This window comes from Schistocerca serialis, chromosome 1, assembly GCF_023864345.2.
Source record: "Schistocerca serialis cubense isolate TAMUIC-IGC-003099 chromosome 1, iqSchSeri2.2, whole genome shotgun sequence".
Lineage (NCBI taxonomy): Eukaryota > Metazoa > Arthropoda > Insecta > Orthoptera > Acrididae > Schistocerca > Schistocerca serialis.
This window is the reverse complement of record NC_064638.1, coordinates 527,017,103-527,040,652: the sequence shown is the minus strand read 5'-3', so window position 1 is coordinate 527,040,652 and position 23,550 is coordinate 527,017,103. Positions and strand designations below refer to the sequence as shown.

The 23,550-nt window shown below is 38.6% G+C and overlaps 1 protein-coding gene across 1 annotated transcript in view; it reads right to left on the bottom strand.

Annotated features, from left to right (window-relative positions):
- Positions 1–23,550, bottom strand: part of LOC126474759 (protein BANP-like) — a 197,184-nt gene that overhangs the window by 96,088 nt on the left and 77,546 nt on the right. The window contains exons 5-6 of the mRNA XM_050102239.1: positions 10,653–10,793; positions 12–128 (exon numbers count right to left, since the gene is read on the bottom strand). Of these exons, the coding sequence (XP_049958196.1) occupies positions 12–128; positions 10,653–10,793 (258 nt within the window). The remainder of the gene's footprint in view (positions 1–11; positions 129–10,652; positions 10,794–23,550) is intronic.

Below are 23,550 nucleotides of genomic sequence, written 5' to 3'. Positions count from 1 at the left end.
CAAATACTAACCTGTGTTTCTATTTCCTCTACAGTATCATCTTCAGTAAACTGACTTGAGGTTATAATAAGTGGATCACCATCTTCACAGATTAGCTGATGACTGGAAGCATCGTTTGAGCTAGTATTCTGCAACAATTCACCAACCAATTTTTTACAGAATTTTTTCTAGATACTGCATAACTTAAGACAGTGAATCATCAAAAACGATATCAAAGGCTCCTGAAAATGGCATGAAACAAAATGATGATGATGATGATGATGATGATCATGATGATGATAACAACAACAACAACAACAACAACAACAACAATAATAATAATAATAATAATAATAATAATAATAATATTTTAGAAAATTTAAGAAAATTCTTTATAGAACGAGCAGAAACTAGCAAAATACACAAAGCAATCACTCATATAAATACATCTGCTACACCATTGCAATTTTATAACCACTTCTACAACCCTTTAGATCACATAACATCAACAGATATGAAGAAAGAAAATTGGAAAAAGAAAACACTACATGACAAGCACCCGTATCATCTAACACAGCCACACATCGATCAAGACGCATCCAACACATGGCTAAGAAAAGGCAATATATACAGTGAGACGAAAGGATTCATGATAGCAATACAGGATCAAACAATAAACACCAGATATTACAGCAAGCATATTATTAAAGATCCCAATACCACAACAGATAAATGCAGACTTTGCAAACAACAAATAGAAACTGTAGATCAATACTAGCAAATACAGAATACCCCAGAAGACATGACAATGTAGCAAAAATAATACATCAACAACTTGCCATACAACATAAACTAATAAAACAACACATTCCCACATACAAGTATGCACCACAAAATGTACTGGAGAACGATGAATACAAATTATACTGGAACAGAACCATTATAACAGATATAACACCACCACATAACAAACCTGGCATCATACTCACCAATAAAAAGAAGAAATTAACACAACTAATCGAAATATCCATACCCAATACAACAAATATACAGAAGAAAACAGGAGAAAAAATTGAAAAATACATCCAACTGGCTGAGGAAGTCAAGGACATGTGGCATCAGGATAAAGTTGACATTATACCAATTATACTATCAACTACAGGAGTCATACCACACAATATCCACCAGTACATCAACGCAATACTGCTACATCTAAACGTATATATACAACTACAGAAATCTGTAATTGTTGATACATGTTCAATTACCCAAAAGTTCCTAAACGCAATGTAACATATACTGTACAGTTAAAAGGAAGTCACGCTTGATCAAGGTCCGCATCACTTTCCATTTTTAACCACACATAACGTCTGAGAAAGGAAAGAATAATAATAATAATAAAAATCTTTCAAAGAATGAACAAAAGCTACACCGTAGTAAATGTACAGTCTCTAGTCATTGTGGTAAACGAAAAACACTCACTCAGATGGAATAAATAAATTGTGGGCAACTGGAAGACATCATCTGTAAAATTCTAGAGAAGCATACAGGCTTTTAATACACAAATTGGTAAAAAGAGAAAATTACAAAACACTGTTGCACAGATCCTGTTCACTGTACAACAAATCAAAATGTGGAAAGCAACATATCAAAATGGGGAGAGAATCTTACAACTTTGCAAGGAATTCAATCAAATCATAAAATCAATTTTCTCCCAACAATTGTTCAGAAAACAGAAAACTTGGGATATTATCAAACCCCAACTTTTGTGAGTTCCCAACAGATCATGCTATTGGAAAAAAGCAGATCCAAAAAGCCAAACCCCTAAGAAATGCAAGCCTCAAGTCAGATCACTATCTCTCAAAGAAAGGTTCAGCTTCTTCCAAGGAACACCATGAGGGGTCTTCAGAGAAAAATCAACATGCTCTGTACAGAAATGCTCAAGTCTAACAAAAAGTTCATCCAGAAACTGAAGTTGCAAGGACCATATAACCAAGAGCAACTACAAGAAACACTAACCAAGAGAGCTAACAAACCTGCCACACTAATAAAAGAAACATCCATGGGGGAGGGGGACAACGACGACGACACAACAAAAGTGATTTGATCTTGAGCAAAGACAGCTTACATGGCGGAAATGGAACCACAGAAGAACCAGGACAACCAGACAATATTCCTGGACTTGAGCAAACTCGCTACCAAAGCTAATCGTGGGGTAAAACATGAATTACCAAGAGCTCTGTGGATGCTGTGTTTGGACATGAGATGAATTACCTGTTGTTCATAAACAATTAGAACTCGCCCTTAGCACTGTCAAGTGATTGAATGTGTTCGGAGGGCTCCTGAGAAACATAAACCAGATATGCTACAGGTACCTCTCATACTGCCTCGTCTCCTTTACAGGAAGTAAAGGATCTGTCAGCATTTATCCACTTGAACTTAGCTGCATATCATTGATAGATCTAAGGGCATTGTAACAAAGAGAGCAAGTCCCCTAAAAAGTCTGAGGTGTTGTCTTCCACTGAAACGGAAACAGACCCAGCAAGACATATTTTTCTGTTGGCAAGCCTATTGTGTCCTACATCATGGGGAATGAATGGTAGGGACTTAATGGTGAATAATTGAACCTTTTAGTGAAATGACAGCAAGCAATGGGAAAGACCACCTTGTGCTATCTATGTGTATGTCTGGCAACCTCATTGAGGAGACTGTTCTGACTGCCATTGACAGAATACGCTGTAATGTGTAACTAATTGTGGATTGTGGTGCAATGCATGCTGTCTGGGCTCCAAACTCAGACCTGGATCATTCCAGTGACTGGCAGAGAATGCAGAGAAGACCAGCCTTGCTTGCGGAACTGCAGGAAAGCTCACAGTCTGCAGCTTTCTCCCCAGAATTGATTGTGGCTCCCTGATTGTAAGTTGAGTTTTAGACTTGAATCAGAGACTTCTAAGGTTCTATGAAAAGCTGGGCTGTGACTTCTTAGACTTACATCATAGAGCTGAGAACTGCAGGTTATCCCAAATGGGTCAGGGGCTGCTACCCAGGTAGCTGACTGTACACTGAGTACACACAAGGGTTTCTTAGATTAGGCAACTCTTCCTTCAATTGAGAAAATGATAGCTGTACAAGATTTCTAAGAATTGGCACGAGATCCAAACAATTGTTCCCATAAATGAGACTATTAAAATCCTAGTGACCAAGTGTCGAACTATTTGCAACAAAATGGCACAGTATGAAGCACTTTTAAAAAGCAGTGACGCTTACATAATATTAAACCATGGAAAATCCATGATGGAATGTAATAATGAGTATGGCTTAGCTGCCAGAGGCTGCAGTTGTGTGTGTGTGTGTGTGTGTGTGTGTGTGTGTGTGTGTGAGTGTGTGTGTGAGAGAGAGAGAGAGAGAGAGAGAGAGAGAGAGAGAGAGAGAGAGAGTTGCTTTTGCATGTGTTTATGTTTGTGTGTCTGTCACTTACTTTTGACAAAGGCCTTGATGGCTGAAAGCTTATACTGTGACAGTCTTTTTGTTGTGCTTATCTGTGACTCAGCATCTCCATTATATGGTGAGTGGCAACTTTCCTTTAAATAATATTAGATACAGAAGACTCACTAAAACCCAAAATAGGATAGGCCGGTGGGAAAAGGAAGGGGTGTATCCATCACAGACAACAAGAACCTCAAATTCACCAAAGTGGAAACTGAAGATGCATGTGAGAGTGTTGGGGATAAATTTATAACTGGATCTTTCTATCAGCCACCAGAACTATACCCAGAAGTAACTGAAAAATTCAGAGAAACACCCTTACCATTAATACATATGTTTCTCAGTCTTGCTGCCATTGATATTACTATCCAACAATCCACTGGGGCCAAGACACCCAGTCAAACAATTGTAAATGCCTTTTCTGAAAACTTCCTAGAATAGATAATTCAGGATTACACTCATGAAAGAAATGCTTTGGATCTAATGACACTATATAGACCTGACTTGTTTGAGGAATTCTGCACTGAACCTAGTATTAGTGACCAAGAGACAGTTGCAGCAACAACAAATACCAATGCACAAATGACAAAATAAGTAGAAAATAAGTTGAAAATGTCTGCTTGTGTCTGTGTATGTGCAGTTGGATATGGGTGTGTGTGCGAGTGTATACCTGTCCTTTTTTCCCCCTAAGGTAAGTCTTTCCGCTCCCGGGATTGGAATGACTCCTTACCCTCTCCCTTAAAACCCACATCCTTTCATCTTTCCCTCTCCTTCCCGTGGGTTGCGAAAGCTTGAATTTTGTGTGTATCTTTGTGTTTGTTTGTGTGTCTATTGACCTGCCAGCACTTTCATTTGGTAAGTCACATCATCTTTGTTTTTAGATAAAATAAGTAGAAAGATTTTCATGTTCAGAAAACTAGATAAAAAAGCAGTAATGTCATATCTCAACAAGGAACTATCTCAATGAGCAACTTGAATATTTAGCTCTGGTCAGAAGCATCTGGAGGAGTAAAGAAACTTCTAAAAGAACAGCAATTACTGCACAATAGGTGTAAAACAATGTGTCAGACAATACACATTAAACAAAATATGTTTGGCAATACATGAAGCATTAAAAGAGCACCATTCCAGAATCTTATTGAAAGACATCTCACAGAACCCAAATAAATTCTGGTCACCCGTAAAGGCTGTCAGTAACACCAGTCTTAGTGTCCAGAGATCATGGATGACACAGGAACTGAAACTGGGGGTAGCAAAACAAAAGTTGAAGTGGTAAACACCATTTTCAAATGTTCTTTCACAAGGGAAGACCCAAGAGAAATGTCCCAGTTTAATTCTCACACCACTGCTAAGAAGAGTAACATAGATAATAGTGTCAGTTATGATGAGAAACATCAAGTATTGCTAAAACTGAAAAAACAAAAAAAATCTCCAGGGCCCAATGGAATCCCTATCAGATTTTCTACAGAATTTGCAGCTGGCTTAGGGTATATTTTAATCATAGGAATCACAGATCCCTCAAACAAAAACTATGACAAGTGCCAAAAGAAAGAACAGGTAACACCCACCTACAAGAAGGGAAGCAGAAGTATTCCACAAAGCTACCATGCAATATCAATGACATCCATCTGTTGTAGAAAAATATATTCTGGGCTCAAATGTACTGAGGTATATTGAGTACAATGACCTTCTCCGTATAAAACAGCACAGTTTTCAAAAATGATCATGTGAAACTCAAATTCTGCTTTTCTCACATGACTTCCAGGAAGCCACTGATTATGTCAGTCAGGTAAATGCAGTAATTTCTTGATTTCAGAAAACCACTTGACTCAGTACCACACCAATGTTTCATAACGAAAATACGATCACATGGGTCATCAAACAAAATTTGTGACTGGACTGAATACGTCTCAGTAGGTGGGTGCAGCACATTATCTTGGATGGAAAGTCGTTGACAGATACAGAAGTAATTTCAGATATGACCCAGAGAAGTGTTTTGAAGACAATTTATTTATCTGTAATTAAGTACTAGGCCTATGTGAAAAGATCTGAATAAATATTCAATCAGATCTTGATAAGATTTCATAGTGGTGCAGAGATTGGTAACTTATTTTAAATATTCAGAAACTTAAAATTTTTAGTTTAAAAAATGCAAAAACATTGTAGCCTACAATTAAAATATCAATCAAGCAGAATCAGTCAACTCATACAAATAGTCAGGTGTTAACATTTTGTAGCGGTATAGGATGAAATGATTGCATAGGATTAGTTGTAGGTAAAGCAGGTAGTAGACTTCAGTTCATTGGTAGTATAGTATGGAAATAGAATCAATCTACAAGCGAAACTGTTTACAAAACTTTTGCGTGGCTCATCCTAGGATACTGCTCAGCAGGGTGGGACCCATACAGAATAGGACTAGCCATAGATACTGAACATATACATAGAAGGGCAGCATGAATAGTCATAGGTTTGTACAACCCACAGGAGAAAATCATAGAGATACTGAAGTACCTGAGCTGGCAGACACTTAAAGGCAGGCACCTAATATCCCATGAGAGTGTATTTAAAAAGTTTTAGTACCCTATATTAACTGAGGAATTTTGAAATATGCCACATATCCTCAATGCATTGCTGCAGTAGGGATGGCAAAAAAGATCAGACTAATTACAGTGAGCACGGAACTGAGAAGTTCTTTCTTTCTTTTTTTTTTTTGCATTCAATCTGTGAATAGAACTGGAAGAAACTGTAACACTTGGTACAATGAAAGTACCCTCTGCTATGAACTTGAAATTGGTGTTGCTGAATATGGATATTGATGTACATCTAGACGTACACACTGCTTGATGCAGCCATCAGCCTATTGCTTGCTGGTATCACACACTCATCATCTAGGAGGGGAACTGAGATGAGTGCTATAAAGTTGATCAGAGAGGCAGGGGTTGGTAGCAAGTGGACCATCTCACAAGTATATCATATGCAAACCTAGCTGGGATGCATACTAATAACAGATTGCTGCTGCCTATTCTCAGTCCTGATGTGTAGCCAGCACTTGTTGAAAATATACTCCTTGTTGCTAAAAGTGACATTTAGGCAGAGTACCAACCCTTAGGTGACTCTCCATTCAATCCAGATAATGATAGCTGAACAAAACCCAGAAATATCAGTGTAAGATTGAAAGAAATGCCTTCCACAGGTGAGGGTATTAAAATCCTAATGGTGAATTGCCGAAGCATTTGCAACATGAAAAACAGTGAAGTTCACATAATACTAGGTACAGAAAGCTGGTTCAACCTGAAATTGATAGCAGTGAGATTTTTGGGGAAAATTTACGTGTATATCAAAAGGACAGGAAAATGGGATATGAAGGTGGTGTATTTGTCGTAGTAGACAGGAAACTCAAATACACTGAGATAGAAATTGAAGCTGCTTGTGAGACTGTTTGGGCGAGACTCAGTATCATGGATGGGCATAAAATAACAATTGGATCCTTCTATCGTCCACCAGACTTATCTTCTGAAGTAACTGGAAACTTTAGAGAAAACCTCAGTTCACTTCTATGTAAGTTCCCCAACCACATTGTAATCACCGGTGGAGACTTTAATAACCCAACATTTAATTGGGAAAATCACAGTTTTGTTAGTGGTGGATGCAATAAGGCATCCAGTGAAACATTAGTAAATCCCTTCTCTGAAAACTACCTAGAACAGATAGTTAGGAAATATATTAGATCTAAAGGCAACAAATAGACCTGACCTCTTTGATGATGTCCACGTCAAAACTGGTATCACTGACCACGATGTGGTGGTGGCAACAATGATAACCAAAGTACAAAGAACAACTAAAAGAAGCAGAAGGGCATACATATGCTCAGTAAACGAGGTAATGAATCAGTAATGTCATAGCTCAGTAAAGAGCTTGAAACTTCCTGCACAGGTCACGAGCGTGAAGAGGAACTAAGGATCAAGTTTAAAAGAAAAGTTGACCATGCACTGGATAGATATGTACCCAGGTAGAATAGTTCATAATGGGAGGGAACCTCCATAGTATACAGTCACTGTAAAGAAACTTCTAAAGAAACAGAGATTACTGCATAATAGGTATAAGACAAAGCGTAAGACTACAGACAGAGAAATGCTGAATGAAGCATGTTTGGCTGTCAAGAGATCAATGTGTGGTGCCTTCCATGACTATCATAGCAGAATATTGTCAAAATGATATTTCACAAAACCCAAAGAAATTCTGGTCATATGTAAAGGCTGTTGGTGGCACCAAAGCTGATGTCCAGTCCGTAGCGAAAGAGAGGAAGTGAAATTGAGGGTAGCAAAGCAAAAGCTGAAACGCTTAACTCCATTTTCAAATGTTCCTTTAGAAAGAAAAACTCATGAGAATTGCCCCAGTTTAATCCTCATACCACTGAAAAGATGAATCAAATAAGTATTAGTGTCACTGATGTTGAGAAACAGCTGAATAGTTAAAACTGAACAAAGCTCCCTGTATGATTTTATACTGAATTTGCGGCTGAATTAGCCTCTCTTCTAACTACAATCTATCGTAGATTCCTCGAACAAAAAACCATGCCCAGTTCTTGGAAAAAGCACAGGTCTCATCTGTCTACAAGAAGGGCAGTAGAAGTGATCCACAAAATTGTTGTTGATGTGCTCTTCAGTCCAGAAACTGGTTTGATGCACCTCTCCACGTTACTCTATCCTGTGCAAGCTTCTTCATCTCCCAGTACCTACTGCAACCTACATCCTTCTGAATCTGTTTAGTGTATTCATCTTTTAGTCTCTCTCTATGATTTTTACCAATCACGCTGCCCTCCAATACTAAATTGGTGATCCCTTGATGCCTCGGAACATGTCCTACCAACTGATCCCTTCTTCTATGAAGTTGTGCCACAAATTTCTCTTCTCCCTAATTCTATTCAATACCTCCTCCTTAGTTATGTGATCTACCCATCTAATTTTCAGCATTCTTCTGTAGCACCACATTTCGAAAGCTTCTATTCTCTTCTTGTCTGAACTATTTATTGTCCATGTTTCACTTTCATATATGGCTAAACTCCATACAAATACTTTCAGAAATGACTTCCTGACACTTAAATCAATACTGGATGTTAACAAATTTCTCTTCTTCAGAAATGCTTTCCTTGCCATTGCCAGTCTGCATTTTATATCCTCTCTACTTCGACCATCATCAGTTATTTTGCTCTCCAAATAGCAAAACTCATTTACTACTTTAAGTGTCTCATTTCCTAATCTAATTCCCTCAGCATCACCCAATTTAATTTGAGTGCATTCCAATTAGACTCATTTTGCTTTTGTTGATGTTCATCTTATATCGTCCTTTCAAGACACTGTCCAGTCTGTTCAATTGCTCTTCGAGGTCCTTTGCTGTCTCTGACAGAATTAAAATGTCACTGGTGAACCTCAAAGTTTTTATTTCTTCTCCATGGATTTTAATTCCTACTCCAAATTTTTCTTTTGTTTCCTTTACTGCTTGCTCAATATACAGATTGAATAACATCGGGGATAGGCTACAACCCTGTCTCACTCCCTTCCCAACCACTGATTCCTTGCTGTTCAATATCCTTGACATCGCTTTGTTGTACAATCCTAGAACATATCCTGAGAGCAAACATAATGAGGTATCTTCAACATAATGACCTCCTCAATACCAACAAACATGGATTTCGGAAACATCGATCATATGAAACCCAACTCACACTTTCCTCACGTGACATACTGAAAGCTTTGGATCAAGGCACGATGCGGTGTTTCTTGATTTCCAAAAAGCACTTGACTCAGTATGCACCTATCCTTATTGTCAAAAGTACTATCATGTAGGGTACCAAGTGAAATATGAGACTGGATTGAGGACGTTTTGGTAGGGAGGACACAGCATGTTATTTTGGATGGGGAGTTATCACCAGATGTGGAAGAAACTTCGAGTGTGAACCAGGGAACTGTGTTGGGACCCTTGCTGTTCATGTTGTATATTAATGACCCTACAGACAATTTTAATAGTAAAATCAGACTTTTCGCAGATGATACAGTTTTCTATATTGAAGTACTATCTGAAAGACGCTGCATAAATAAAGAATCAGATCTTTATAAGATTTCAACGTGGTGCAGAGATTGGTAACTTGCTCTAAATGTTCAGAAATGTAAAACTTTGCACTTCACAAAATGAGAAACCATAGTATCCTATGACTATAATATCAATGGCTCACTGCTGGAATTGGCAAACTCATACAAATACCTGGGTGTAGCACTTTGTAGGGATATGAAACATAATGATCACTTAGGTTCAGTCTTGGGTTAGGCATGTAGTAGACTTCGGTTTATTGGTAGAATACTAGGGAAGTTCAATCAGTCTACAAAAGAGATTGCTTACAAATAACTTGTGTGACTGGTTCTAGAATACTGCTCAAGTGTGCGGGACCTGTACCAGATAGGACTAACAGGGGACACTGAATGTATACAGAGAAGGGCAGCACAAATGTTCACAGGTTTGTTTAATCTGTGGAAGAGCATCACACAAATACTGAAGGAACTTAAGCGGTAAGCTCTGGAAGACAAATGTAAACTATCCCGAGAAAGTCTATTAACGAAGTTTCAAGAACCGGCTTTAAATGATTACTCTAGGGATATTCTAAAAACCCCTACACTTGCTCACATAGGGACTGTGAGGGTAAGATTACAATAATTACTACATGCACAAAGGCATTCAAACAATCATTCTAACTGCACTCAAAATGTGAGTGGAGCAGGAAGAAACCCTAATAATTGGTACAATCAGATGTATCCTCTGCCATGCACCTCACGGTGGTTTGCAGAGTATATATGTAGATGTAGATAGATACTAAAATGGCGGGTTTCTCTCCTTTAGTCTAGACATTAAAAATCTGTTTTACACGAAACTACAATTCATAAGAACGATTAACTCTGTATACAGAGACACATATTGGTTTTTATTAACAATGTCAAAAGATGTCTAACTAAATCCTGACACGCTTCGTGACAGGAAAGTTTTTGTGTGAATTCATTATTTATTAGGATTCTGATAATGAGTACAATATTTTCTTACTGAGTGTGACATGCAATGTGTGTGTGTGTGTGTGTGTGTGTGTGTGTGTGTGTGTGAGAGCAGGTGTGCCTATGGGTGCAAATTCAATGTGGATTTACCTTGAATCCTCCAAGAGGCAGGCCTCGCACCTTCTTCCTCCATGCTGTTCTACATTTAGAGTCCATATTCTGCTTTATCCTGTACCAGTCTCGTTCAGTAATATTGAACTTGTGTAATAAATGGCAACGAATGCCATATATCTGTAAAATTAAAAGATGTTATCACACAATCAGTATCAATTATTCTAACAACCAGTGACACACAAAATTACATTGCTGGATGTCATGGAACCTATATAGTATTTACTGCTTGTTCTACTCAAATTAAATTAAGTCCATCAGTACTGCGAATGCAACATGCATTGTACTGAGAAATAGCACTGACTTGTACATTGTTACATGAGAAAAACTGAAGTAGAAGAAATACATGCTAGAGGACTGTGAATTCGTGTGTTTAGTGACATAGTACCTTGAAGAAGGGAAGGAGGATAGTGAGCCCTTATATCCTTTTGCACAGGTTGTAAACAGAACTGCTCACAACCTTGAAAATAAACAAAACCACTGTTGTAGCAAAAAGAAGACAAAATGCAACTTAACCTGGTACAACAGGGAAGACACCATTTAAAAGCAGCTCAAAAAGAGGCAAGTTTTGTACATAAAACATTTGAACAAGCAAAATGTAAAAAACCATCCAAATTGCTTCGGGAAAATGTTGATTTTATAGAAGCAAATTTTAGTTGCAGTAACTGAGTACATAGCCTTAATACACTCAGTTATAAAAAGACGAAAAAACATTAGTCGGAACAAACAGATGTTACATTGCATACAATCTGTGAATTTGTATTAAGGTATGCACTACAGTAAGGTTGTGTGGCTGGATGACATTTGGGCCAATGTCAGTCATTCACTGCATAAAAGCTGGAGTGACAGAACCCCTGCAAGGGAACAAAGTTGGTAAAGGAGCACAAATCAGTGCGACATGTAAGCACACAAGATGATTTTTTGCCAAACTTCTTGCTAATATTTCATTAAACAAATACACGATTTTATCAAAAGAATAATGCAGTTTTACAGAAGTGGTTTAAAACATCCCCTATCACAAATTTCTAAAGGCTATCAGTCATAGTTACAGATGTCCTGTATCGTTCAGCTGTTTACTATAAGACACCAACTCTGTCAACAAAAGGGATTAAATTATTAAGTTCTGGTAAGACAGTATATGAGTCTTTAAGAAATGTTAAGACTAAAGCCGTTGAAATTGAGCAGAAAACAAGTTAGAATTTCCACCATCAATGAAATTGAAGAAAGATCTGGAATTGAAGGCATTTACTTATTTCCATGTCATTGTCATTGCAATGTGAAGGTCTATGGGCACAAATAACATTATACAAGCTGAGAAACTCCTTGTGAAAGCTGCATGGCAAGTCACTAATGATATGAGAACAGTATTGCAGGTGTCGACAGGCCACCAACAATGACGAAAATGTGGAAGACTCAATGGGAAACTTAATTACATCTGGGGGGTTAACAGAGGTACTTTGGATCAGTGCAACCAGTCAATGTTTCCCTTTGACACTATCTACTGGGGCAGCTAAATTCAAAAACTTGTACTACAGAAGCATGCAGCAAGACTATTCAGTAAAGTTGATAATCAAACATCTTGCATAAGCTTCTCCAGGGGCCTTGGGATTCATACACTTACATGCCAATTTATTTACTTGCCAACAGTAGAGGGTGTACATAAAGGCCGGGAACACTTTCAATTATTTATTGAACAATAACCAAACATTGTATAGATATCATACATATGTCATTTTGAAGAGAAGCCCTGAAAGTTTTTTTTTTTTTTTTTTTTTTTTTTTTTTTTTTCATGTATACTGCCACAGCGTAGTTCGGTAATTTGCCAATAGTCAGCACTAGTCGCAAGCATGCTTCAGCTGTTCGACGAATGTTTAGAACCAAGAATGGTAAGAAGCAACCAACAAGGAAGGCCATTTACCACTGGCACAACAAATTCATTATGATGGGTTGTTGTGCCTGGCAAAGAGAAGCGGACGTTGCAGTGTGAGTGAAGTGAATGTGGAGCACATACGAGAGATATTCTTAAGGAGACCAAAGAAATCAGTGCGTCGTGCATCCCGTGAACTCGTAATGACAGTGTGGAAAGTCCTGCGACAGAAAATGTCTATGAAACCATTCAAATTGGAGCTAGTGCAGAAGCTCAATGACGACGACAAAGACAAGAATTTTGATTTTTGTTTGCAGTTGCAACAACTGAATGAGGATGGGATGGCATTGATGATACTTAATTTTTAGTGACGAAGCCACTTTTCACACTAATGGGAAAGTGAACAGGTGTAATTGTCAAATCTGGGGTACAAAGCATCCACACAAATGCATTGAATCTGAGTGTGATTCCCCAAAGGTAAATATTTTTTGTGCCCTGTCATGTCGAAAACTGTATGGGCCATTCTTCTTCGCTGAGAGCACCATCACTAGATGTTCCAACTCAGACATGTTGCAGCAATGGCTGAGGCCACAAATGCAATTGGACTCTCCATTCATCTTACAGCAGGATGGGGCTCCAGCCCATTTTCATCATGAAGTTCGCGGGTACCTGAAGACGGAACTGCTGCATCGGTGGATCAGCCATGCTACAGAAGAGGGCAGGTGTTGTATGAAATGGCTATCCCGATCACCAGATCTCACTCCATGTGACTTTTTTCTGTCGGGACACATTAAAGACCTGGTGTATGTACTACCTCTCCCTCTAGCAGAGCTCCGGGAGAGAATACGAGAAGTGACTGCCATAGTCGATGATGCCAAGATGGAATGGGTATGGCAAGAATTCGATTACCATACTGACGTCTGCCGGGTCACTCATGGTTCTCATATTGAATGTTTGTAAAAAATACTTTCAAAAAGCAATTTGTATGACATCTGTACAATGTTTAGTTCTTGTGCAATAAATAACTGAAAGTGTTCCCAGACTTTATGTACATCCTGTATTTCTGCTAATAATAAGAACAAATACAAGATGAACTATAAAATTCACAACAATATGAGAAGTACAACTAATCTCTTGATATACCACACATTCTTGTCAAGGGATTAGACTGAAGTTTCATATTCTGGTACAAAAGCCTTCAAAAAATTGCTGACAGATCTCAGGAGGGACATTAGAAATCTTCCTATATCAAAAACTTTCTTTATTAATGATTCCACCTATAATTTATCAGAATATCTGAATGATGTAACTGAAATTTCTGCTAGCATAAACACTGACATTAGATAAGCATTTAACTTTACCAGTATATCAGTCCAGTCAAACAGGACATTATGTTGGAAATTTTAAAAACAAGCTGAAACCTAGCAGAAGCATTAAGGACAATGTCCAGATCAAAATACCAAAAGTCCAAAAAACTTCACTTAAGAGAATACCTGCTGTTATGAAAAGACAGAAGTTTCGTTTTAACCATAGTAATTGAACCAAGTGTCCAATTGGATTCATTTTTGCGCCACATTAATGAGCTCATGCACTACAGTCGTCTAAAACAATAAAATTATTTACTTTTTCAAGAAACAATAATATTTATTTTAATTATTTACTTTTTCAAGAAACAATAATATTTATTTTAACTGAACTAGTGTTGAAAAAATATTGATCTAAAATTTTGCAACTTTTGATCATACATTGTTGACTTTTTTTTTTAATTGCGAGTGACATTGCAATGTACAATAAAAACAAAACACAATTGAAATAACTTACGTGACAAAAGAAAAACAACAATACATTGTCCTTTTTGAAAGCAGGCAGAGTTTCTGTAAGCTCGACTGGTTCACCGAAGTGATGCTCACCAACTCACCAAAAATTAATGACAGGAAGACATTAAATGAGGGAGTGGCGGGAAGGGGGGAACTAGTATGAAAACTGCTATAATAAAAATGATAAAAAAAACAGATAGAACTTTTTATATTTTGTGTGGTTATTTACCATTTTTGTGTAGACAGATTAGTCAAAGGTTTGACACTGTCTTCAATGTCAGTTTGTGAAGTCCATCCAATTCGTGCACCAATGGCCAATGCAGTAGGCGCACTTACTTGTACAACTTAAGTCACTTGACCTGCATACACACTTGTTTTATCGACCTCATTTACAGTAGCGTGATATAATATGGAGTGCTTGCTCTAGTTCATAATGGTACACTCGCCATTGCGAGGGTGAGAGCAGTGCATGAATGGACTCTCAGTCAGTCAGCTGTCAGCTTGTGGCTATGTGCCATGTAAAATGACAAATATGTATATTTTGACTTGTAAATATGAGCCCGATTGTGAATAATAAGTGATTAACTCATCATTCATTATAATCCGAAATGATTTGAACCATTACAAGTCCTCCTAAATTTATGGTCCTCTGGTACATTTACACTTTATATTTTGTCTGGAGATGCTAACAGTTTTGGTCCTCCAGCCTGGACTGTGATGGATTTGATGAAGTAACATGTAGCCATCCATTGGTATCAGCGACGAGTTTCCATGAAGCAAAACAGAGATGTCACCAGCAATATTGACACAACATATCTAAAAGGGTCATTCCATGCCAAGTGGTCTAAACCTTCCCACCATCATGTCTCCAATTTTCTTCAAATTTTATCTGTAGCACTAGTCAAGTGCTAAATTAAGTTTCTCAAGATTTCAAGCCTCTAGCTGCAATACTTGCTGATCTACACCCCCTTGTCTGAAGGGTAGTAAGTTCGCATGCGCGCGACATCAGACAAAATGCCATTTTTGGGGTCTCATAAAATTGAAACCAATTCATAAGAATGGTTAGTAAGATGAGACCCTGTACAGTTTTTTGTGCTGATTCAAACGAAATTAATTATAAGATTACTGATGCAAAATCCGGTCAAACAAGTCGACTCAAAGTGTACCCCTAATTCTGTCGTGACTTAATGCGACAAATTTTGACCAATATTCAGACTGCAATAATTTCCTTGCAGATAAAGATATGGACTTGAACTTTTTACCAAGTCTTATCTTTGTGCTGGACATAATACAGCTGGATTTCCAACTACCCAGGCTTTATAGTCGCCTTGCAAAATCTCTTCAAATTTGGCAGTGTCAGCGCAAATGGCTTTATTTACCAAAGTTCAAAGCCCATTACTACAAAATAGTCAGCCTGGATTTAATTGTGAATAGTATCATCTGAAAGAGAAACTCTTGCTCTACGAGATGGATATATTTTTCTTTTGCAACGCTTCCATTAAGTGCTTATTTACTCAGGTCAAAGTATCTTATATTTTGTGTGCGCAGTGCCCTGCGTTGGTCCATGATGGCTGAGCCATTACTGGTTATCACAATAAAACCAGCATCCCCATCGCCATAGGGGCCACGCCCGATAGCCATGCAGTAACAGCCACGGGTGGGTATCTTTACTGCAGGTTCCCAAGCCTGATTACAGGGTGTCTTTACCACAGGATCCCAAGCCTGATTGTGGGTTTCTTTATGCAGGTTCCCAAGCCTGTCTTCCTCAGTTACTTCATCATTCTGGAAGCATCGTTGATTTGCAAGAGAATGCTTTCAGGAAAACTGTATTGCCGACCAGATGATGTCACTGATGGAGCTGGAATAACACCAATGATAAGTTGTTCTGGAATCCAGCAAGTATCACGTCTTAAGGGCCAATAAAATGAACTTGCAGGACCATGAGGATGCATAAAGCTTATGAAAGCATCTTTCTGTTCGACTGAGATTTCAACGATGTTTCCAATCCACCATTTCTTTTCATAAATGCAAGCAACATACTGCCCAGGCTGAAGATCCATGACTTGAACTACTACTTCAGCAGCACTAATTTTGGCCAAAAAAGATGTCGCATCATTAGAAACTCTACTGACCTTAATTGTCGTCATATCAATGGGCAAAAAATGGTGGTTTTCTCTTGTGCCAGCTAGAGTGTGCCCTTGCAGGAATCTTTCTTCTTGAGAAGCTTTTTCTTCTTCAACTTCCTCTTTGCTGATGAAAAAGAATTTGATTCCATTGATATTATCATTGCAGAAGTTGAAAAGATCTTTGGGTGTTAGAATCTGGTTTTCATATGGACGTTGCAAACTTGCTCTTGCTGCCAACCGTTTTGTTGTGCCTCCAATGCCATCACAAGGCGACTTTCCATGGCTTGTTCCAAAGAAATTCCATTCTGCTGTTATTTCAAAATCTTCTTTGTGATAGCATAAGTTGAGAAAATTCTTGAAATTCTTATATTGTGCAGCTGAACCATCACTGAAGTAGTGGATGTGGCTTATTTTGGAAAATTGCATCTTCAGGTAATTGATTACTTTTCCAATGTAAACATGGACAGTAATCGTATCGTGTCGAAGGCAGTCACTAATAACACAAAGATTCACACATTGCACCTCTTCGTTTTCACAGTAGTAGACTACAAATGGATGAACTGTTGCTTGACTGTTTTCCCAGTGAAAGCCTTGCACTGCATCTTGAACAATAAATGAATAGTTTTCAGCAAAATCCATTAGTATTATGAATTCGCCTTCTTTCAAATCAGTTTTGAGAGCTTTCAGGTGCTGGCTTTGATGCTTGGCAATGTAGTGATGACAAGACAGGTTCCAAATTTTTGCTGCAATATCTTCAACATACTCTTCTGTTGAAAGCTGCTTTGTTTCTAAAGTATCCCTGTCGGTATGAATCCATTGTTTGTACTCAATCAGTTCTTCAGGGTCATTATCTTCAAAATATGTTGCAATAACTGCTTCTACACCTTCTGGACCAGGGCAGTTTTCACAACGATGAAGCATACAATCCTTGTTTTCCAAGCTGCAAACAGCTTTGCTAAGAATTTCCTTGTAGTCTTCATTGATTGATGCACCAGTGAGTATAAGCTTGACATTTTGGTGTATTGTACAGACACAAACTGAGTGCATTCCAGCAGAGCCAACTGTAACACACCATTTTGGTCTAAGCTCGCAAAACTTTGAGAAGCCAATTTCTGGTCCATTTTGCTTCTGATAAGACACGTACATTTCCTTCAAATTGCAAAGCAACAACCGCTTTTGCTTGTACACCTTTGTTCCTGAAATTCTCACAGGCACACAGTCTTTCTTCCCTGGACAAAGTCTGCTGAATTCGTCATCTTGAAAAAAGTCATGTACTTTCTGAACAACTTCATCTGAAAGCTTCCTTCCTTGCCGATTTGCTGGAAAAGCTAGAACACCTTGCTCATTCTTCAGTTTTCTCGCTTGCTTTACCATTCTTTCTGATACATTAAATGCTGTTGTCGTATCTTTAATTGTCCAGCTTCTTGGAACCAAGGTCAATATTTGAACTTTTGTCCTACGATTTGACACTTTACATTTTTCTTTCAACTCTTCTATAAGATTATCAAGATCTGCACAATTATTGCATGGGCGACTTTTACTTGAACTTGGCTGTTCATCGTAATTGATTCCTACAGCAGCAGCAATTTGATTCCCAATTAAACTTTGTGCATCCAAGATCTTTCTTTTTGCATAGCTTTGCTTATCTCTTTTACTTAGTTGTCTTCTTTTCAATGGTGAAGCACCAATAAATGATAAACTTTTGTTGATGGCTGGTTCAGTTTCATCCGTTGTGAAATCTTGTTCAGATTGGGTTGATAGTGATGATGAATCTTCTAGCTTTTGGTTCAGTGCCGACATGCAGCGAGGGCAAAGCTTCTGACCAGGTTTTATATCAATCACTTCTTTTTTCTTTAACAGGCAAAGTTTGGCAGCTGTTTCATTATCAAGCAGTCTAAGTCCAGCTTTTACATTGTGATTCCTCTTCTTGAATGGATTGCAACATTTCTTTTGCATCGCTTGATATTCATGTAGGAAGAGGGCTTCATGGTGGAAGCAAATGATGGAATTTTCGTCAAGTTTGGCTTCTGAACGCGAAACAAGCAATTTCTGGTCACATTCTGTGAAATCACTAAACGCTTTGAATCCAGTCTTCTTAGCATAGAAGATAACATGGCACTTCGATGCAGCAGCATCTTTTCCAATTGAACAGGGGGCCAACGATTCTTCTTCTTCATTAACTTCTGACATCTCTCACTGGCCAATCACTGAATAAAACACGAATGAAATATCCAATTATATCAGTAATTCTAAGCGACTATTAAGATTCAAATTCCTAGAAATGAAGAAAAATTAGTGCATCGCGCATACAAAATATAACAACTTTGATGTGAGTTAATGAGTACTTAATGGTCGCGTTGCAAAAAAAACAAATGTCAGTCTTGTAGAGCAAGAGTTTCTCTTTTAGGTGATACTATTCACAAGCAGATTCAGGCCAACTATTTTTTAGTAATTGGCTTGAAACTTTGGTAAATTTTACCGTTTGTGCTGACACTGCCTAATTTGAAGAGATACTGCAGGGCGACCATATGGCCTGGATCATTGCAAATCCGGCTGCATTATGTCTAGCACAAGCATGAAGCTTGGTCAAAAGTTCAAGTCCATATCTTCAACTGCAAGGAAATCATTGCAGTCTTAATATTGGTCAAAATTTGTCGCGTTGTGTCACGACAAATTTTGAAGTATACTTTGAGTCGAGTTATTTGACCGGGGTTTGCATGAGTAATGTTATACATAATTTCGTTGGAATCAGCAAAAAAAACTGTACAGGGTCGCATCTTACTAACCATTCTTATGAATTAGTTTCGATTTTATTAGACTCCAAATATGACATTTTTTTTATGTTGCATGCACACGGACTAAGTACACTTCAGACAAGGGGGTCTAGATCAGCAGCTATTGCAGCTAGAGGCCTGAAATCTTGGGAAACTTACTTCAACACTTGACTAAAGCTACAGTTAAAATTTGACGAAAATTGGAGACCATGATGGTGGGAACTTTTTTCAGTTTTAGACCACTTGGTGTGGAATGACCCAAAAGTTAAGTATCTGGTGTGGCTATCCTGCTTCCTGTACTTCCCACTCATTGTAGCTGCTGCTTCTGCTGTCACCTGCCACTGTTAACTTTCTATGATGGATAAAGTTTTAAGAAAAAAAAAATGTGGTGGTGAAAGAAAACCTCACACACTTGTTACAGTTTGCAAACAAATTCGATGTAATGGACAAATTCCATGTAATGGACAAATCTCACACTGCAGACAGAGAAAACTTTGAAAACAAGGTCTTTGAGGTTTTGAAAAAAATGGGAGCAACTCAGATTAATCATGCCAAAGAAGCTGACAATGTTTCATCAGATGCTGGGTCAGCCTCGACTGTATCAAAATGCAGCATCAAGATGCCCACCAAAAAACTGCCATCATTGTGGTGTAACACAATTTCAGCATTTTTAAGTTGGTTGTTTTTGGGGAAGGAGACCAGACAGCGAGGTCATTGGTCTCATCGGATTAGGGAAGGACGGGGAAGGAAGTCGGCCGTGCCCTTCGAAAGGAACCATCCCGGCATTTGCCTGGAGCAATTTAGGGAAATCACGGAAAACCTAAATCAGGCCGTCGTCCTCCCGAATGCGAGTCCAGTGTCTAACCACTGCGCCACCTCGCTCGGTCAGCATTTTTATGACACATTTGTGAGTCTCATCATAAACAATTGGGAACTAGTGGACATTGCTAAGGACCATCATTTGTTAAATTCCTTAACAGATGAAGCACACAATACAATTGTTCACCTTCCACTGACTAATACTAACTTTAAGGCAGCCTTTGATCTAGTTGATAACACATACAACAATCCTCAACTGATTGACTTGCTACACTTGAAGAAACTGCTAACACTACCAGCAATGCCAAAGCCATGTGCAAGTGAGCTTTGTGCACTACTGAATGAGGCTTTAAGCAATATGCACGCACTGATGACATTATAGTGGATGTCTCTTTGCAAGAAATAATTACATCGCAGCTCCTTCTAGAAAGGGTTGAAGAGTCTATAAGAACAGAGTTTGAAGCCAGTCTGAGTTCAAACTGCTGACATTTAAAGAGACCTGTAATTTTCTCGAAAATAAATGGATACCTTTAGAAATTGTAAAGGCTACCATATCACGACATCACAACATACCTATTAATAAACATCACAATATGTCCAGACCCAAGCAGTTTTAGCATTCATTACTAGTACTGCATGTGTCATGTGCTACCAGCTTCATGTGTTGCAAAAGTGCAACAAATTCAAATAAGCCATAAGTTGCAAACACGAAGCCACTGTGATGTGTGGCAAATTGTGTTAAAGGGCTTCTAACTGCAACTCCATCAAATATCATACCAGTGGTAAACAACACCATGTTTTATTACATGCAGAATCACAATGTGCACAAGATGGAACTAGGAAGGAGTGGCCAAGTGACACGTAACATGAACACAATGTCAAAAATCAGTCAAGCACATTGAGTTATTGGTGGAAGATCAGCCCAAGCAAACATGTGCTCCTTGCGACAGTGAAAATAAAGTTGCAAGATACCAATGGAAGATGGTAGACTTGTCATGCTCCAGTAGACTCTGGGTCACAGTCATGCTTCATGTTAGAAATGTGCATAGTGCCTTAGACTTCAAACTTGTGCACCAGAGTACCAATTTGAGAAACAGGGGCCCACTAGGGAACATAAAACATTGTGTCTCTATACGAGCGGGCTTTAGTGTAAGCAAATTTACATTGTCTGCTGAAAGTTTAGTTTTTTCTGAAGATAACTGACACATTGCCGGAACAAATAATTGATCTCAGTATGTGGAACTTGCCAAATGTACAACTTGTTGATCTAGAGTTTCAGTCACCTAGAAAGATCAACATATTGCTAGTAGCAGAATTTTGTCCTTACTCTCCGAAGTCAAGGACTATCTCCATAGGAGCTGATCATTTCGTGCTTCATGAGATTAGATAGAGCTAGGTTGGGTCATATCACACCAGTATCAAATGGCAGAGCACACCAATCATGACGGCGGATGACCGTGTTGTGCTTCATGAAAACTGACACTCACGTTCAAATACTCTTCAAGAAATTCTGGAAGATAGAAGAATTAACTCGTGATATAATGATGAAAGTAGAGGAACAATGTGAACCACACTTTGTGGAAACCACAATGAAAGATTCTATGGGCAGATTCATTTCCTGTCTTCTAATTTTGCGAAGAGCCAAGTCAGTTAGGTGATTCTTTCTGGACTGCAGCAAATGGTTTCTCTCAGATTGAACAGAAACTAGAGAGACAGCAGAAGCTTAAGGAAAGCTACACAGAGTTCATGACAGGGTATATAGACTTAGGACATATGGAACCAGTACTTACATCTGCTGCCATGTCATATTACATTCACATCACACTGTCCTCAAGGAAGCCAGGTTTATTACCAAAACAACGAGTATTTTTTTGATTGTTCAGCTAAAATGAGCTCTAATTTGTCACTGAACATTTCGTTAATCATTGGACCAACCACTCAACAGGATCTGCGTTACATAATATTATGCTTCTGCATGCATTTCATTGCCTTCACAGGTGACATAAAGAAGAAGGCAAGTTATAGTAGCGAGTGAAGATCACACCTATCAATGAATGTTATGCTGGAGTGATAGATCTGCACCACTGTCAGTGATGATGATGATGATGATGACTGGTTTGTGGGGTGTTCAACTGCATGGTCATCAGCACCCATACAAAGTCCCATTTTTTACACAGTCCAGTTTTTACACAATCTATCCACTGTCATGGATGATGATGATGATGATGATGATGATGATGATTATGATGAAATGATGAGGACAACACAAACACCCAGTCCCCAGGCAGAGAAAATCCCTAACCCAGCCAGGAATCAAATGCGGGACCCCATGATCCAGAGCACCCTGCAGGAATATCAGTTAAAATAGTCATGTATGGAATGATGTGTGTGCCTTTTCTTGTTGTATGATGTCTGTTACAATTAGTTCTTGAAGAGGGTGGATATAGCAAGGGGCAAAATATACATAACATTTTTTACTGAAGTGCTATTGGCTGTTCTAGAGGAAGTACCATTTGAAATACATATATTTCCAGCATTACCAGCACAATGGGTACCCAACTCATTATTCACTTGTGGCTGGGAATCATGCACCCAGCTCATATCAGTTGGCCTGCATGTTTGGTTGACTTGACATCACTGGACTTTTCCCTAGAAGACCTTGCAACTGCAACAGCAAATGTATACTGCAGTAGCGGGTGGTCAGTTCAAACATTTGATGACATAAAGGAATTTTAAAGAAGTGTTTATGACTATTTTCTTTAGTGATGTTCTTTTTGCAGCTGTTGTTGATGTATCTCTACAATGTACATATTTATCTTGGGATTAAAATAATGAAGCAAAGTTATTACACACATCAGAAAAAGTTTTGCATCACCTCGGTTCTGAGAGTTCCGGAACCTGTACAGAAAATTGGAATAGAGATCAACATAAACATCATTTCCGACCTTTTTGTTGCTCATGAAAACCACACATTGCATGTTGTACCACCATACAGTGAGAACTTCAGATGTGGTGGTCCAGACTGCTGTACACTGGTACCTCTAATACCCAGTAGCACGTCCTCTTGCATTGATGCATGCCTGTATTCGTCGTGGCATACTATTCACAAGTTCATCAAGGCACTGTTGGTCCACACTGTACCACTCCTCAATGGCGATTTGGTGTAGATCCCTCAGAGTGGTTGGTGGGTCATATCATCCATAAACAGCCCTTTTCAATCTATCCCAGGCATATTTGATAGGGTTCATGTCCAGAGAACATGCTGGCCACTCCAGATGAGCGATGTCATTATCCAGAAGGAAGTCATTCAGATGATGTGCATGATAGGGGCGCGAATTGCTGTCCAAGAAGAAGAATGCCTCGCCAATATGCTGCCGATATGGTTGCACTATCGGTTGGAGGATGGCATTCACGTATCGTACAGCCATTACGGCACCTTCCATGACCACCAGTGATGTACGTCGGCCCCATATG